The 15,483-nt window shown below is 40.5% G+C and overlaps 2 protein-coding genes across 10 annotated transcripts in view; both read left to right on the top strand.

The window, feature by feature from the left end:
- Positions 1–9,848, top strand: part of TBC1D2B (TBC1 domain family member 2B) — a 39,327-nt gene extending 29,479 nt beyond the window's left edge. For 3 of the 6 annotated variants that reach the window (XM_064456709.1, XM_064456713.1, XM_064456712.1), the window contains exons 10-13: positions 473–590; positions 1,300–1,485; positions 2,810–2,931; positions 5,863–9,848. In XM_064456709.1, the coding sequence (XP_064312779.1) occupies positions 473–590; positions 1,300–1,485; positions 2,810–2,931; positions 5,863–6,058 (622 nt within the window). In that variant the 3' untranslated portion in view covers positions 6,059–9,848. Of the gene's footprint in view, positions 1–472; positions 591–1,299; positions 1,486–2,809; positions 2,932–3,593; positions 3,648–5,862 lie in introns of all 6 variants that reach the window. The other 3 variants (XM_064456710.1, XM_064456711.1, XM_064456715.1) reach the window with 3 other exon arrangements.
- Positions 9,849–14,213: 4,365 nt separating this feature from the next.
- DAPK2 (death associated protein kinase 2) overlaps positions 14,214–15,483 on the top strand; it is a 58,717-nt gene continuing 57,447 nt past the window's right edge. The window contains exon 1 of one of the 4 annotated variants that reach the window (XM_064456707.1): positions 14,214–14,404. The gene's annotated coding sequence lies outside the window, so the exon portion shown is untranslated. The remainder of the gene's footprint in view (positions 14,405–15,483) is intronic. The other 3 variants (XM_064456704.1, XM_064456702.1, XM_064456708.1) reach the window with 3 other exon arrangements.

The raw sequence follows: 15,483 nt of genomic DNA, 5'->3' as shown, positions 1-15,483 counted from the left end.
CCTTCAAAGACAATGGTAGATAAATGTGTTACTTACATGTATTTTAATAGATATAAAGTAAACATGCTAGAAAGGATTTTTCTAAACCTAAGATTTTTGTGTGAAATACAAGAACCATCTGTTCTTTCTCCTCTTCAATAAGGAAAGACAAATGTATGGGAATTGCAGTAGTATATTTAGGACTTGGAAGCTTTTCATTATTTTGCCTTAGTTCCTGGGAAAATGGCTTCTAGCAAATCACTTTGCTTTTGCCTTTAACTGTGTTCTTATTTAACTGATCAAAAATAGTTGGCTTGGCTGAGAAGGCATCTCATTGCCCCATCTTAAACTTCATTAACCATTTTGCTGTTTAGTGCACTGCTGTTAACACATTTATCTCCGCTGAATAGAAGCAAAGGCTTTATTGTAATTGTTCTTAATACATTTTGTGATACTATAATAACTTTTTTCTCCAAACAAACCCTATTTTCAGACTGGTAGCGATTGCACTTCTGTATTTGGAACAGGAAGATGCTTTTTGGTGTCTAGTAACAATAGTGGAAGTCTTCATGCCTCGTGATTATTATACTAAGACACTGCTAGGATCTCAGGTATGTTCTCTGCCAAAATAAAGCCTGGTCCTGTAAACTGCAGCCACGCAAAAACTTTCCTCTATAAAACTGTGTTGACAGAGGTGAGTTCTAGGCACCAGGGCCCTTGTTTGGACAAGGACTCTGAGTATAACACTGAAGTAACTGTTCAGTGATCTGCTTGGAGCTCCAGTTTTTAACCTCTCTTCTGATTATTAGCTTCACAACATTGACTGAGCTGATTTATCATTTCTTCCCTCAGAATTGGTGGGGAGGCAGTGATGGGCTCTCTGGGGGAGTGGGGGTGAGAATGCATTTTGCAGTAATGTGAACAGTGTATGCTGTAGTGCTCTTCTGCTTCCAGGTGATGCTCTGGTATGTGCTGCCTCCTCCCTCTAAGTCTTTCCCCAGCTTGTTCACTGGTCTGATGCTCCTGCTGCACCAGTGCAGCACTAGTCACCTGTAGTAGGAACACAACACCTGTGTGTGAGGAGCCCTGTGAGACTGGGGGTGGATTGAGAAGCAAAACGTTGTGTCATCAAGGGCGGTGTGTGTTGGGATGGCCCTGTATGTTTTGGGTGGATCTAGCTTAGAAGTGTTAGCTAGACGGTCCTAGGTTTCCAGGTCAACTCTTGAAAACTTGCACTTACAGATTGGTAGCAGCCCTACTTTGAATGACATCTATGGTGGAAAATTAGGAGCAATAATGTCATATTTGTCATCTCTTTAGGTTGATCAGCGAGTATTCAAGGATTTAATGAGCGAGAAGCTTCCACGACTGCATGCTCATTTTGAACAATACAAAGTTGACTATACTCTTATAACTTTCAACTGGTTTCTTGTGGTCTTTGTGGACAGCGTGGTTAGCGACATCCTTTTTAAAATCTGGGACTCCTTCCTATATGAGGGACCAAAGGTGAACTGAACCAGCTAAGTTTTTTCAGTTGTTACCTGGTAACAAAATACTATGGTGTTATTGACTGCAGAGTGGAGGAAAGTTGTTTCACAGTTAAAAATCACTGGTAGGAAAAAACAGGGAGGACATGTATAAATAATCAGTCAAAAACTTTCCATTTTGTCTGTGTTCTGCAAATTAAAACCTTAAGTTGCATGGAAGAATTCTAAATGCTAGGTATTTTCCTTTCACTACCCACCATTTTTTTAACCTTTGAAAAAGTAAAGCTATAGGCAGTACTGTTTAGCCAGACATGCAGCTCTCAATCAATTTTAAGTAATTATATCAAAATGAGAGCTACTTTTATAAAGAAGAAAGGTTACGCGAAGGAGACAGAAGTCAGAAGTATTGAAAATATGTAAAAATTAGTTGTAACCAAGTGCTAATGTTTAGCTTGTCTCTGCAGAAACTATTTGTTTTATTTCTGCAGACATTAAAAGTACAACAGACAAATAATGACTATCTGGGGTCCTATATCATCAGCTAAGGGGTGGGGGTGAAAGAATTTTCATGCGTTTCATACTTGTTAAATTGCAGTGCAATAAAATTGGTGCAGGAAAAAAATCATTAGATTCAAACACAGTGATACCACTAAAGCAGATGTGGTAGGCAACTGGAGAGAACAGGAGAGTTAGAAAATAAGTAGACAAAAACTGTGTGTGCTAGATTTCTCTTTGGCCTCATCTGAGCATTATAACACACAGTGGTATTTTGGTTGTGTGTTCTTTCAAATCAGTTTTAAGCATCCTGGTATTTTTTTAAAGGCAGCCAGGTACAGAATGACAAAGTTCAGAACTTACTGAAGCCTTTTCAGAATGAAAGGAAATAATGCTTCATCCAGCTTGTGCCAAAGTTGATTTGACAAACTGGTATCAGAAATTACTTCAGCATCAGTCTCCCAACGTGTTGGGAAAATTGAAGGCATTGGAAACAATCCATATAAAAAGCAAAACTTGATTTTAGCTCTGCAGTAACTTAATAAATGCATTCATCAGATGTAGCAGTGTCTGTTCTACAACTGAATTAGGAACTCAAAACTTCAAAGAATTTGTATGCTATAAACCCAGTATTGTATTCTGGATAGAACTGGTTACAGGGCACAACACAATTATTTGGCAGCTTTTGGGAATGGAGGACGGGGCAGGGAGTAGCAGGTGTGATTACATAGTTCAAGTGAAGGCCATAGGAAGAGTAACACTTTTCCTTTGAGTTTGTAATAGATAATAACGAGAGCCAATGCATTCTGTTGTTATAAAGAAACAAATATTGTATATATTTTTATTAGGTAATATTCCGATTTGCCCTCGCACTTTTTAAATACAAAGAAGAGGAAATCTTAAAACTACAAGATTCAATGTCCATTTTCAAGTACCTTCGATATTTCACACGCACCATACTTGATGCTAGGTGGGTAACTCAAACCTGTGTGTAATTTGAAAGACTTGTAGTGGAGGCATGGAAGAAGTCTGTTGTGCTTTGGGGTTTCTTTGTTTTGGTTTTATTTAGAACTTAATTTAGATATAAAGCAACTGGAGAGGAAACGACTCAGATTTCTCAGGAGTAGTTTTATTTAGCAGAGACAAAAGCCCAAATGATTAATCCATAATTGTAAATCTTTAGGTATGATGGAGATTACTTGGCCAGGCTGGTCTTGTTTAGCAGTTGAATCATGGTAGCAACACTTAAGAATTTCAACCATAGGTGAAGTCTCACCCTGCGCTGCAGATAGAACTTCTGTTGTAAAATGTTTTGTGATAAATAAAAACACATCCTGTCTCAAGTATTAAAAATGTCAGCTGTGACCCACTAGGTTTAGATATCTCATGCATCATTAATGCATAGCCTAATGCCACATAACTCCCGCTGATTTTAAGATACACTTTGAAGCAGAGAATAAATACAAATCAGATACTCTTCTATTCTTTAGTCCTTGCATAGGAGTTACAGTTTGTAAATTAGGGTCTAATGTTTTTAGGTTCTTAGTATCTGCTGCTTTACAGTCTTGAATAATCTTAAAAACAAAAGTCACACTGGGATTGGTTTAATATCTGAAAATATGTTTTGCACAGATACTGAAACTCACTGACTGAGAATTTAGGACAAGTCATGTACTGGAATCTGAGGTTTGTTTTTACTGTAATAAATTCCGTACGAATTCAGGCTTATACTTTGGCTCCTACTGTAAGAGCTGTTTATTTTTACTTCCTGTGTTTCAGTTTTGACTGGAGAGAAGTTAAAACTGAATAATCTTAATCTGTGCTTAAAAAGGATTGTTGGGACTGATGCAGGGAGAATGTTCTGCAACTGATTTAAATGGTAAAAGTCTTGATAACAGATGTTGCTTCCTCTGCTGAAACCTCTCAAAAAACTCTTGAGGGGGAGTTGCGTGGCGCTATGTATTTTAGCGTTCCCCCCCGCTTTGATTTGAAAAATGCTGGACAGTTGTACTCAGCTGTTTGTGACCAAAATAAATGCTGACTCTGATTCCAAATCTGGATGTGACAGAGAATTATGTACTTCATTTTTGGGAAGAGGGTGCACATAGCTTTAACAGAAAACAATAAATAAAACAAACTTGTGGATATTTCGTAATCGAAAAATAAACAGGCTATTTTATAGCTTATAATCAAAGATGTAATACGTAGTACCAGTGGTACCACAGCAGTATCACCAGAAACTCCCCTCATCGGGGAGGGGGGATGATTAAGTCTTTTTGCTCTTTTTGCTCTTAACGTTATTTGAACAAAATTGATTAAATTTTTAAATAAATGAATCAGAGATGCAGATTTGTCTTTCCTTCCTTTTCCAATTATGTAATGGAAATGGCTTTCCTGTCAACTTTCTGCTGTAAAAACCTATTTTAAAGATTTCTAATACTGCCAGAAGAGATCTCATTCTGGTGTATCTTTGGGTATCCTTGGCAGATGGTGAGTTCAGGTGAGGACAGAATTCAGTGCATCAAAGATATTTACAATACAAATATACTCTGTGCTGGTCTGTAAATCTCTGGTTTTGTAGGATTTTACGAGTCAAGAGTTGAAAGTAGTGCTGTAGTGCCACCTAGGGGATATCAATTTGCCTGCTAGAAGTGATACGGAATGATTCGTGCTGCCTGGTTTCTTATGTTACCATTTTTGTACAAGTTTTACAGCATCAAAATTTAAACAATACAGAAGCATGTAGGATGATGTCTTTCCTGTTATGGACAAAAAAGTCATCTTGATGTAGAGGAAAAATTCAGAATTATTATTTTTATAGAATTCGTGGGCATGGGTTAGAAAACTATTTTGCATAGAATTCCTAAGTTTAAGCTCTCTTCTGGAGAAAAGTCTCTACAGACTTGTGCATAATTATACTGTAGGTTATTGAATGTCATAGTTATATTTTTCTACAGATTAAAGTTGTGTTCCATAGCACATTGTGCACAGGTAGAGAAGCTGTTGAAATAAGTTCTGTTTATAAATAGCAGGAAATTGTTCCTGTTCACTCAACAAAAGAAACCTAGGGAGAGCTTAGCCTTAAATAAACTGTCCAAATAAATTTTCTGATAATCTTGGTTCACCTGATAATTAAACTAGAATAAGTTAAATTCCAGTTCCCCTTTTTCCCGTAGTAGATAATGAGATATTTTCCAGGTAGAGATCAATAGTAATGATCTAGTTAACTGTATTTAGACTAATTAGGCAAATCAGTTACTAGTTTTGCTGTGACTGAATGACAGTATAATACAGCATAACTCTGGAAGGGTGATGGATACTCTGGTCCTTTGCGATGTGATCTGACAAGCTTGAATTGACACTAGCTCAGAGGTTTCTGTGCTTCAGCCAGGAGAATTCCAGAGCTTTCTCACCATATCATAAAGTTTGGTTTATATGCGTTTCGTGTTATCCTTGTCTGTATTTGTGTTATCCCAGGCTTTATCTGGCCTCTTACACTACTTCATTATCTTGGATAACTTGCGAGCTGACTGTCCTGGGATTGAATGAGCTTCAGTGAGTTACATGGAAGAAGTTACCTGATCTATAACGGGTAACTGGATGTACCAAGTGTTCAGTTTAGCCAATGAAGCTCTGATCAGCCAAGCTTACATCTTCTGTTTAGTGTTGTCAAGGCTGTAATCACTGTAGCTTTAGAGTTTGCAGGTGGCTTTGCAGATTGTTGAGCATTTGATAACACTTTATCACTTGAAATACTGAAAACATATAAGACCTATCAGGTATGTGAAGGAGACCAGAGATATTAGCCATATACTAAATATTGATATGGATGAAGGTCAAAACTAATTTGAAAGAACACCAAATGTGAATTATAGTTTTCTAACATTGTATAATCTTACAGGAAACTGACTAGTATTGCTTTTGGAGACCTGAATCCTTTTCCATTACGTCAGATCAGGAACCGGAGAACCTATCACCTGGAGAAAGTACGTCTTGAACTAACTGAACTAGAAGCTATTCGTGAGGATTTTCTACGTGAACGAGACACATGTGTAGAAAAAAGAGACCTTATTAGTGATGATGAGGAGGATAGTTGAAACTACTCAACATAAACTTTTCTTTGGGACAGTGACCAAAGTGAGTTAACCTCCAAAACACTTTATTAATCCTGTCAAACAGAATGTAAACTAGCTGCTTTTGGAAATATGCAGGACAGATTTCCAAACTTCAGCACTTTCAGAAATATTGCTTTGTATGGAGGCCGAACACTTCTGTTTACGTTCATGGAAATGTATGTTGAGCACTTAATATCTGTCTCAGTCAATCAGCTGAATTGCCAGTTGTTTTCCCACAGCACACTCTTAGTGCCTGTGTATGAAACCGTAGTAAGAAAAAGTGTACACTCTGTTCACCACATTCATTGCCAGTCTGCGGTTTTGGTTTGGTTTGTGGGTTTGGGTTTTTTTTGTTTTATTTTTTTTTAATGTAATCATTTTTTTTTGTAGTTAGGTTCAATGTGGGAGAACATAATATTTTTTGGTTTCAGGTTGGTTCAATAAATGCTTTCATCATGTTGTCCTTTAAATTAGCCAATCTTGAGGTCACAAACTAGAAAAATAGAGAATGAAGCACAGGAAGAACTTTGACTTCTCTCGAAGTGACATGAAATGGATCATCAAACAGAACACTTGAATATATGGACTTAAAGGTAAAATAGGTAACTATTTGCCACTGAATGTTCAGTTTATCACTGAAACAGTGATATCAAACATCATTTATGCTTTTCTGGGCAGCTGTGTTGATAAAGATCCTTATTAATGCAAAGGGGTTTGTAGATAAAATTCCGTTCAATCAATTCTATTTCTATACACTTTTTTGATTGTAATGTCTCAAGCCACAACCAAAACCCAGCTATTATGGAAGAAGAATAGTTTGTCACAGGAGTACCATGTTTTAGAAGCTAATTAGTTGTATATCTGTTGAAGGCGCTTTCTTTTCAATTTTTTTAATTTGTCTTAATTTTTTTTATTTTAGTGCTTCTTCCTATTTAGGGCTTGAAATAAGATTAAGTCTTGGTATTTAAGAAGACAGATAGCGTTCTTTTTGCATGAATGTATAACTATTGTACAATAGTGGTAGCAATAGGATTCCTGAGACAAGAATCTATCAATTAATCAAAGGAGCCTAAGGAGTCCCAGCATGCACACAGAAATTCAGATCCTTTTCCAGCAGAAAAACACAATATTCTCTTACTCTGTCAGCCTTGCTGCAAGTGTTGCATGTACGTCCTACAAGACAGCTGTAAGGAAACATTGGGGGTGTTTAGCTGTGGTGTTTCTGACTATGGAAGTGTGACTGGAGGCCATTCTTTCTCATCTGATGGCTAGCAATAATCTTAAAAAAAAATTCCTTGTCTGAGGACAAGGAAGGCTTCTTTCTTGCTGGCTGTTCTCTGGACTTTTTGCAATATTCTTTCTTGAGGGTGTTGGATTGACTTAAATGTTGGGTCTGGATGCGTCATGATAAAAGTAGGACTCAAATACTATGCAGCAAATAGCTGAGCTCTGGGGAAGTGGTTAATTGGCAAAAAACAAAACTGGTGGTCGGGACTGGTCAAGTGCATCAAGCTTCTACTTCACGTGTTTTCTTTCAGTTTTCTGAGAACGAGTAGGACTTCTTTATCAGGTATACTCATGTAATTGTTTTAGAAAACTTAAGTGTGTGCAGGTAGAAATCCTGCTTCTGTTTCACAGCACTTTTTTTTGAGAATGTATTTGTAGCCTTCTCTAAATAAGCATATTATAGCCAATTTATCTGGAAGGGAAATATTTAATCAGTGGTGAACATTGTAACTTACAGGACTACTTTTGATAGAAAATGTATACTTCTTATATGACATTGAATTTTTAATTAGCCAACAAATCCTTGCCAATGAGGGACACATGGTATGATCATCTTGATTTCTAAGTTATTTATCTTCTAAAAATGTCCCCTACCTTGTCTATTGTAAGCACTAGTTTGGGTTTTTTTATTCCCTCGTTACTCTCGGTTGTGTACTTGAGTTTGTTAGGCAGGTTTTTCATATTATTGCATGTACTGTATTCATTTTTACTTACAATCAGTGTATGAATATAAAAATGGGACCAGGTTTTCTAATTTTCTAGTTATGCTGCCTTGGTTTTGAAAGAGCTGGTCTCTAAATCAATCTGTAGTGTCTGCTTTTTTTATTTGTTTTAATCGTGTTTTCAAGTGTTAAATGAAATCTTTCTAAGCTGAAGATCTTCCTTCCAGTGGCAACAGTTGAAATGTTAAGGTAAAGAATAGGGTACCTCCTCTGTTCCTACAAGTGTATTATTCCTGGATTTTGAGTCTTCGCTACAAAGTATAGTCCTATGGCTTTAGGAGATGTTTTCAGACTGATTTCATGGCAGTCTTTAGGTTGTGAAGATAAAACTAACTTTAGGCCAACTGTTCAGGAAGCTCTCTAGCTGACAATACATGACCTGCAACGTTACAGAACCATTTCTTTTTTACAGTTGTGCTGATGGTTAAATTTATGTGTGTTGCAGTGTTTCATTATATAAGTTGTTACCCAATTGTACAGTAAAACTATGTAGCTCTGTTTCTTATACCACTATGTGAATCTAATAAATGAATGTTAGGAAGCTTGTGGAAATAATGTTGTCTCTGGGTATTTTTTTAGTTTGCAAATATGAACTGAGTTGATGCTGTTATACTCAAGTTCCCAGTGAGCTGTTGCCTTCATTTTTGTTACTGATGCCTTAGTTAAAAGGTCAAAAAATTCCCAAGGCATCTAACCTCTGACCACTAGAAGTCTACACAGAACAAAAATGAGGTGCGTATAGCAGGAAGGCATCAGGGGAAGCTTGCCATGGTGTTGCAAGTGGCTTTGGGTGACTACTAGTTTTCTAGTGGTGTTTAATCTGGTAATTTTGAAGAGTAGTGAATAGTTAGGAACATGCAAGATACACAGGCAGTGTTTAAACCCAAGGAAACCAAGCAAAAAAATACAGTGTAACTCAGTGGCCTGCAAAAGCTGAACTGCATAGATACCAAGTGTTTGTATTTAGGGGTAAACTTCTGAAACAGTGAATGAGGATTTCATAATCATGCCAGCTGCTCAGTAGGAAATTGACTTGCTAACGCAAATAAAGACTGCTAAAACTATTTTTGAACTTCAGGGTCATGCATGTATGTGAAAAGAGTTCCTTATGCACAGTTCCCAGTATATGTGATATAAACCAAATCACTAAGTTGCATCTTGCAGAATATTCCTCCAGCTTCATACATGTATGAATGGCTTTCCAGTGAAACTTCTGGTTACTTATTTGAAACGTTCTATTATCTTCTGTTTAAAGGTCTAGTGCTTTTTTTTTTTTTTTTTTTGGCCTATTTGCTATTAAAACTGCACGGTATTTCAGCTTTACCTATACATATGTACAGGTGGTGTTATCCAGTATTATCAGATTGCTTGGTGGGTTGTTTTGTTTTTAACAGCTATATAATCAATAAAAAAGACTTTTTGTTGCCCTTTAGGTGTCCTCTGTGAGAGACACCTCCCCATCCCCTCAGTCTTTGTAAACATGGTAAGATATTTCAGTAGGAAGGGAAAGATTTTTTTCTTCCTTAAGATACCAGGAATGAATGGTCTTACATTTTAGAGTTGTATGTTCAGTCATGCTTAACTGAGAAATGGAAAATTAAATAAATTTCATGAGATTGTATAGCTGTCTAAGTGAATGTTCCCTTAAGTGCTGTGTTAGAAATCAGCAATATGCGGTACAAGAAATTTGAATAACAGAACATAAGTGATGTTATTTTCATAAAGATTGATATAAAGAAAAAAATAAATTTTCTTAATTTACAGCTTGCTCTGGTTCTCTCTTTCTTGTTGTTTGTTTCATAACAGATGTAAATAACTGCAGGTGCCATCAGAACAAACCAGTAGTAAAGCTGGTGGTTTTGTGTGATAATGTGATTTGAGAAGGTCTCTATAGAGGAACATACATGCAAATTTGGCTTTGAAGCATGAAGATAGAGTTATAGACATGTTGCATGCAGGTGATGCTGATGGGGAAACTTGTGATTGGTGTCCTTGGTTTACTGGACAAGGAAGGAAGGGGAGGGGAGGTTAAATTTGCATGACTGTTCACAGGGAGCATGCTTCCAAACACACACATGTATTTGTATGATATATCCTGACATTAAAAGCCTCCTAAGTAGGCTTGGCCACTGATGTTCTGCTAAAGCGTTTGGTAGCTTTTCAGCTGCTTTGAGAATTGAATGAAGTACTGAATTAACTTGGAAATCTAGCCTCAATGTCTGTCTTTCAGATAGGATTTTTGCATTTTGGAGTTACCCTGATTCCCTTAAAGAGGCTATCAGGTACCTCAGCTACTTCAGATATAAAACTTAACAGCTAAATGTTTGTGAGAGAGGAAAAATAATTGTTGGGAGATCACTTTAATTGCATGGCCAAGCAGATCTTTCATAGAAGAGGTGAAGAGTGCACAGTTCTTGTCCTCTGGCGCTGCTACAGGATGGCAAGCTGTTAAGAGTTGATATTGGCACACTTAGAAATCTGTTCAAAGGGGTTGCAAAACAGGACAGAGAGCAGCAATTGAGGCAGAACATCACTATGGCCTAAGGACCTCCTGTCCTGTATACTGAAAATTAAGTCAAAGGACTAAACAGAAAATTCTGGGAAGAGAGTGCATAGGGAGCAATGTCCTCACTTGGATGCTCAGCATATTTTGCTTGAGTAGGTTGTGTTGCCCTAGCAGCTGCTGGGGCCTGTTAAAGAACAGCTGAGGCTCCCGTTTCCTCCTCTGGGCTGAGCTTGAGACATCTGTTCTCAGTGGAATTGCAACAAGGATGCGAGTGTGGCTGATGCGTATAGCCTGATGTGTGTTGTACCTTATTCCTAAGAAATGCATTCACTTAGGGTAAATGCAGCTCGTCTACTCTGAACTGAGACCAAATACCTGCAGAGTCTCCCTCTCTCTTCTGGGTGCCTCAGAGCTGCAGAGAACACAGTGAAGTCTGCTGGTATTACAATATATCAGGTGTTCATTCTGTGGGATTTTCAGAAGTGCTAAATATAGCTTCCTTATCTGCAGCTCCTTGACCTCACTGGAAGTAGAATCTATGTAGTGCTGAAGCTTTAAGAATTCCCACACATGAAGTACATTTGCTCAGATAATGTAAGGGAAGGGTGTGTTCTGCTTTGGAAGCTCTTCCCCTAGAAAAGAAGGTAAAAGGTTCAATCACAAGGAAGTTTGTAGAGTGGTATTTTCATTGTGATACTATGCTATAGAAGCCATACTTCTCTACAGTATATCCATCTACAATGCTAGCTCTTCAGAGGATTAGACTAGAAAGCAAAACTCAGGACTATATACTGGATGTGATATTAAAAAACCAAATAGTTATTTAATAAGAAAACTATCTATCCTTTACCCTAAATTAGTCTGGGTTGTTGTAAAGAGAAGTAGTCAAAACATTTGGCACTAGAATATACCTGGGAGATTAAGATGACTTTGGCCTTAGTTAAGGTATTCCTAGCTTTGGGTGACTGCATCCTGCCTATGTGTTTCAAATGAGGTGTACCTTTTGTGTACAAAATGGTTACATTTTTGCAGTAAGCTGCCTCTAGGACTTCAGGTTTGAGCTGATGAACTGACTCACTGATGTCTTCAGGCACTGTGGCTTGTGATTAAACTGTGAAATAAGCTATTTACCTGTTTTTATAAATGCAGGTGGTATTTGTCTGGTATTTAAGACTGGGGCTCCTGCTTTGGAACGTAAGGTATGGGCTTCCTTCTTTATCCCTTCCAAAAGGCAAGTGGTAAATGCATGGCTAACAGACACTACAGTGTTTGCTTGTGCTGCCTGCTTCAAATGCTACTCAGCTTTGAGTTTTCCTTCCCATTCTTGTCCTGTATGCATATAAAGCCTTTTGCCCTGATTGCCAGTGATGTTACAGAGAAGTCCTAATTAGTGTTTTCAGGGTGAACAACTGAAGAACCAAGTAAGAGCAATTTCTTACTTAAGCAGAAACACGCATGTATTTTGGCTTGCAAACCCTATGGACATGGTATCAGGGATGAGATTCAATCAACCCTTGCTCTTCCTGGACACCAGCAGATATTAAATTCAAATTGGGGTTATTCAGGGTGTAGGGAGAACTTGTCCTGATTTGAAGAGTGGTTGTGACCTCTTAGGGCAAACCATGCTGGTTTGTCCCCTTTGCAGCTAGGAGCAAACGAAAGAGGGGGCCTTCCTTGTGTGCCCTTCCCTCTGAGAATTTTGTAGGATTACTGTGATTTCATGTGATTATATCACATGATAGAACTAAAGGTGAGGAATGAAATATCTATTTCCTTTTCAAAGGGTTCTGAATTCTTCTGCTGCCCTTTGAAACCTTTATTATTGCTCCCATTTCCTGTCCTCCACCCTGTGTAATATCAGATGCAGCCACTCTCCTTCTGGAATGGGGAGAGCTGGCTGGAACTCCCGGGCTGTGAACACCGTTCCCAGGGCAGGTGAGCAGGGCACGGTTCAGTCCTCTTGACTCGGAACAACTTTGAAGCCAAGTTTCTTTTTAACTGTGATAATAAAAAGCACTGCCTTTGGGCACTTGCCTAGTATAAAATGATTTTTAAATTCACCAATCTTTGCAACTTATTGCAATGGAAGCAGCCTGCCTATTTAGGTATGATAATTTGTCATAGCCTTCTGTTATCTTAGCTGCATAGAGAAGTGAAAGTGAAGGCAGCCTGGCATTGTGTTTGATTTCAAAGGTGTGAACAATACCACATCATTCCTCATTAACAAATGTTGGATATTAACTTGCCCAGAAAAAATTTAAGGAGACCAAACAGTATTTATTGCAACTACAGTCTGCCAAATAAAGAGGGAGAAAATCTAGTTTTACAGGTTTTGGGAATGTGTTTTAAGACAGGAAGGTAAACAGATGAACAATGTCATTGTTGGTAGCAATGTTTGGTGTAGGGCAACTTGGAAAACAGTATTGCAAATATTTATTGTAGTGGTGCATATTATTGCCTTTTGAGGTCCCCAGAGGAGTAGAAACCTGTGCCATTCTCTGTCATGATGGTTTCTTTACACAACAGGGAATTTCACCGGGTAAGGTTGAGTTTCAGACAGAGAATAAAAATAGGCTTGTATAGAATATAGAACAAGGCTTATGCAAATGAAGTGCCTCTCTAATGAATTCACCTCCTCAGCCTTATTTCTTTGGTATTGTTTTCATATATCCTGAATCTACTAAAGCAGAAGAAATCAGGTCCTACCTCTGAGATATTCTGTGATCAGCCCGGGAGAGCTATGGCAATCTGGAAGGCTTTGTAATGACCAAGCACGTATCCACATCTCAAATGCAGGAGTGCAGTGCTGTCACTCCTGTGGCGATGCCAAGTGCTAGGGTTATTTGGCTTGTGGACACACATTCATACCAAAATAGTATTGTTGAAGCCACGTCAGGCAGCCATTACATTTGTCGTGTGCCCTTGAATAAACTTTATGTTCTCATCGTGGATTACAGCAGCTTGACCACTGATGAAATGGAACACAACTGCATAAACAAGTGAGGACTGTGGTTGTTTTTGACAGGTGGGGCCTTTTGTTTATTCCAGAAATCAAGGAGTTTGTTTTGTTGTATAGGATTGCTGCTGAAAACTGCAACAATACAAGCTCTTTACTAAACTTTGGACTGGTTGCTACCCAGTACGAGAAAGAGGAGCTGATGCCTGGCAATCGACTTGTACCAGTTCAGTGGTGATACCCAGGTGAATAGCTCATCCGGTCTGGCTGGGGAAGAAACCCTGCCATGCCACACCTGTTCCCTGGGCGCTCCTCGGAGGCAGCCGGCCCTCATCCCTTCATTCCCACACACCGGCCGTGAGGCCGGAGCCCGCTGGTGCCTGCAGCGCGGGGTGTGAGGAGCCAGGCACTGACCCTGGGACCCAAGGGCAAGGTGGAGGGTTGGGTTTCTGTATGGGCCCTTCCTTTCCTTGCTGTGAAGCGGGTGCCCCACACCGCGCTGCTGGGAGCGCTCCGAGGTCCCAGCCACCTTTACAGGGTCTAAAACCCGAGTTTGTGCCGTGGGGGTCGGGACGCATCTGCAGCCGCCCGTGAAATGGGTTTGTTTCATGTTTTCTTTCCGGAGCAGAGGGCCTGGCCCGATCCCCGGTCTGCGAGCGCCCAAAGCGGCCGTCCCGCCGCTGGGGGTCGCGGCGGCTCCTCCCTCCTTCCCTCCCTCCCTCACGCCCAGGGGCGGGCGGCCGGCCGGCACAGCCCCGGTGGCTCCTCCGGTGAGCAGCGCCGGCGGCCGCCGCCGCTCCTTCAGCCTCCTCCCGACACAGGCGGTGAGGGCAGCCCGGCGGGGACCCTGCGCGGCGGTAAGTAGGCGCTGCCCCCCTCAATCGGCAGCGCCCAAAGTCCTGCAGGGGGCCGGGGGCTCCCCTCCCCTCACCTTCCCTGCTCGGCGTCGGCCCCCTCTCCCTGTTTCTCTCCTTGTCCGTCTCTCCCGCTGTGCTTCCCACTGGCTCTGAACCGCTTCCACGGTGTCCCTGCTCTGCCTCCCGCCTGCGTCGGCGTTCGCAGGCTGACGGAGCGCAGCTGGGAAGCCCATCTGGCTGGGGCAGGTTCTGGGGAGCCCGCAGGTCCGCCGCTAGCCACCGGGTCTTCCTCAGCGCCGTGGATGAGTCCCGGGGTCAGCATCTGGGCCGTGGGGTCCCTCCCCGCAGGTCAGTCTGGTGGCGGTGGTGCAGGTCTGTCAGAGGGGCTCAGGTGGTGGCTCACGCTTGGTGGTCCCTTCTGCACAGTGTGCGTGTTTAATGGTGTTTCCACCTCACACTGTGCTAGGAGTCCTGCAGCTGTCAGCTGGGGGGAAAAAGCAGCTCCCTGGATCATCTCCTCAGCGAACAGCTCTCATTTATCCCTGAGCACATCCCACAAGGGCTGGGGAATGCGGTAGTTTCAGAAGTACACTGTTCAGTGTTACATGCCACTTGGTCTGGTGATGTTTCTGTCCAAAACCATCAGGTACAGTTGGTCCTGGGTTCACACCTCAGCTTACTGATATAATTCTGTAAATGTTCTGCAACTTCATTATGTTTATCCGTAAGTTCCTTCCTCTCTTTTCTCTCAAACGGTTTCACCTGGGATCTGGTAAGTTTCTTATACACCTGCTCCTCTGGGCAGTGAGACAGCAGTCCTGGGGTGCTGCCAGCATAGTGGGAACTGGTTTGTCCTGGCCTGCATCCTTTTAGCAGACAGTCAAGAACAAAGGTGTGAATGAGGGAGTAGAAATGTGCAGCAACTGTTCCTCCTTTGGCTGATCAGTCTCCACCTGCAAAAGGACCAAAAGCGGTGTACTCATCTGTTTAATGTATGAGGAAAAAGCTCAACTCAGACCCTCTCTAGAGGTATCTGTTCTGAAACATCCACAGGTTTCAGACTTTCCGATGTCCTTTAT

The sequence above is a fragment of the Phalacrocorax carbo genome, chromosome 7 (assembly GCF_963921805.1).
Source record: "Phalacrocorax carbo chromosome 7, bPhaCar2.1, whole genome shotgun sequence".
Lineage (NCBI taxonomy): Eukaryota > Metazoa > Chordata > Aves > Suliformes > Phalacrocoracidae > Phalacrocorax > Phalacrocorax carbo.
Note: the sequence above shows the minus strand (reverse complement) of the source record. Positions and strands in the feature narration are given on the sequence as shown.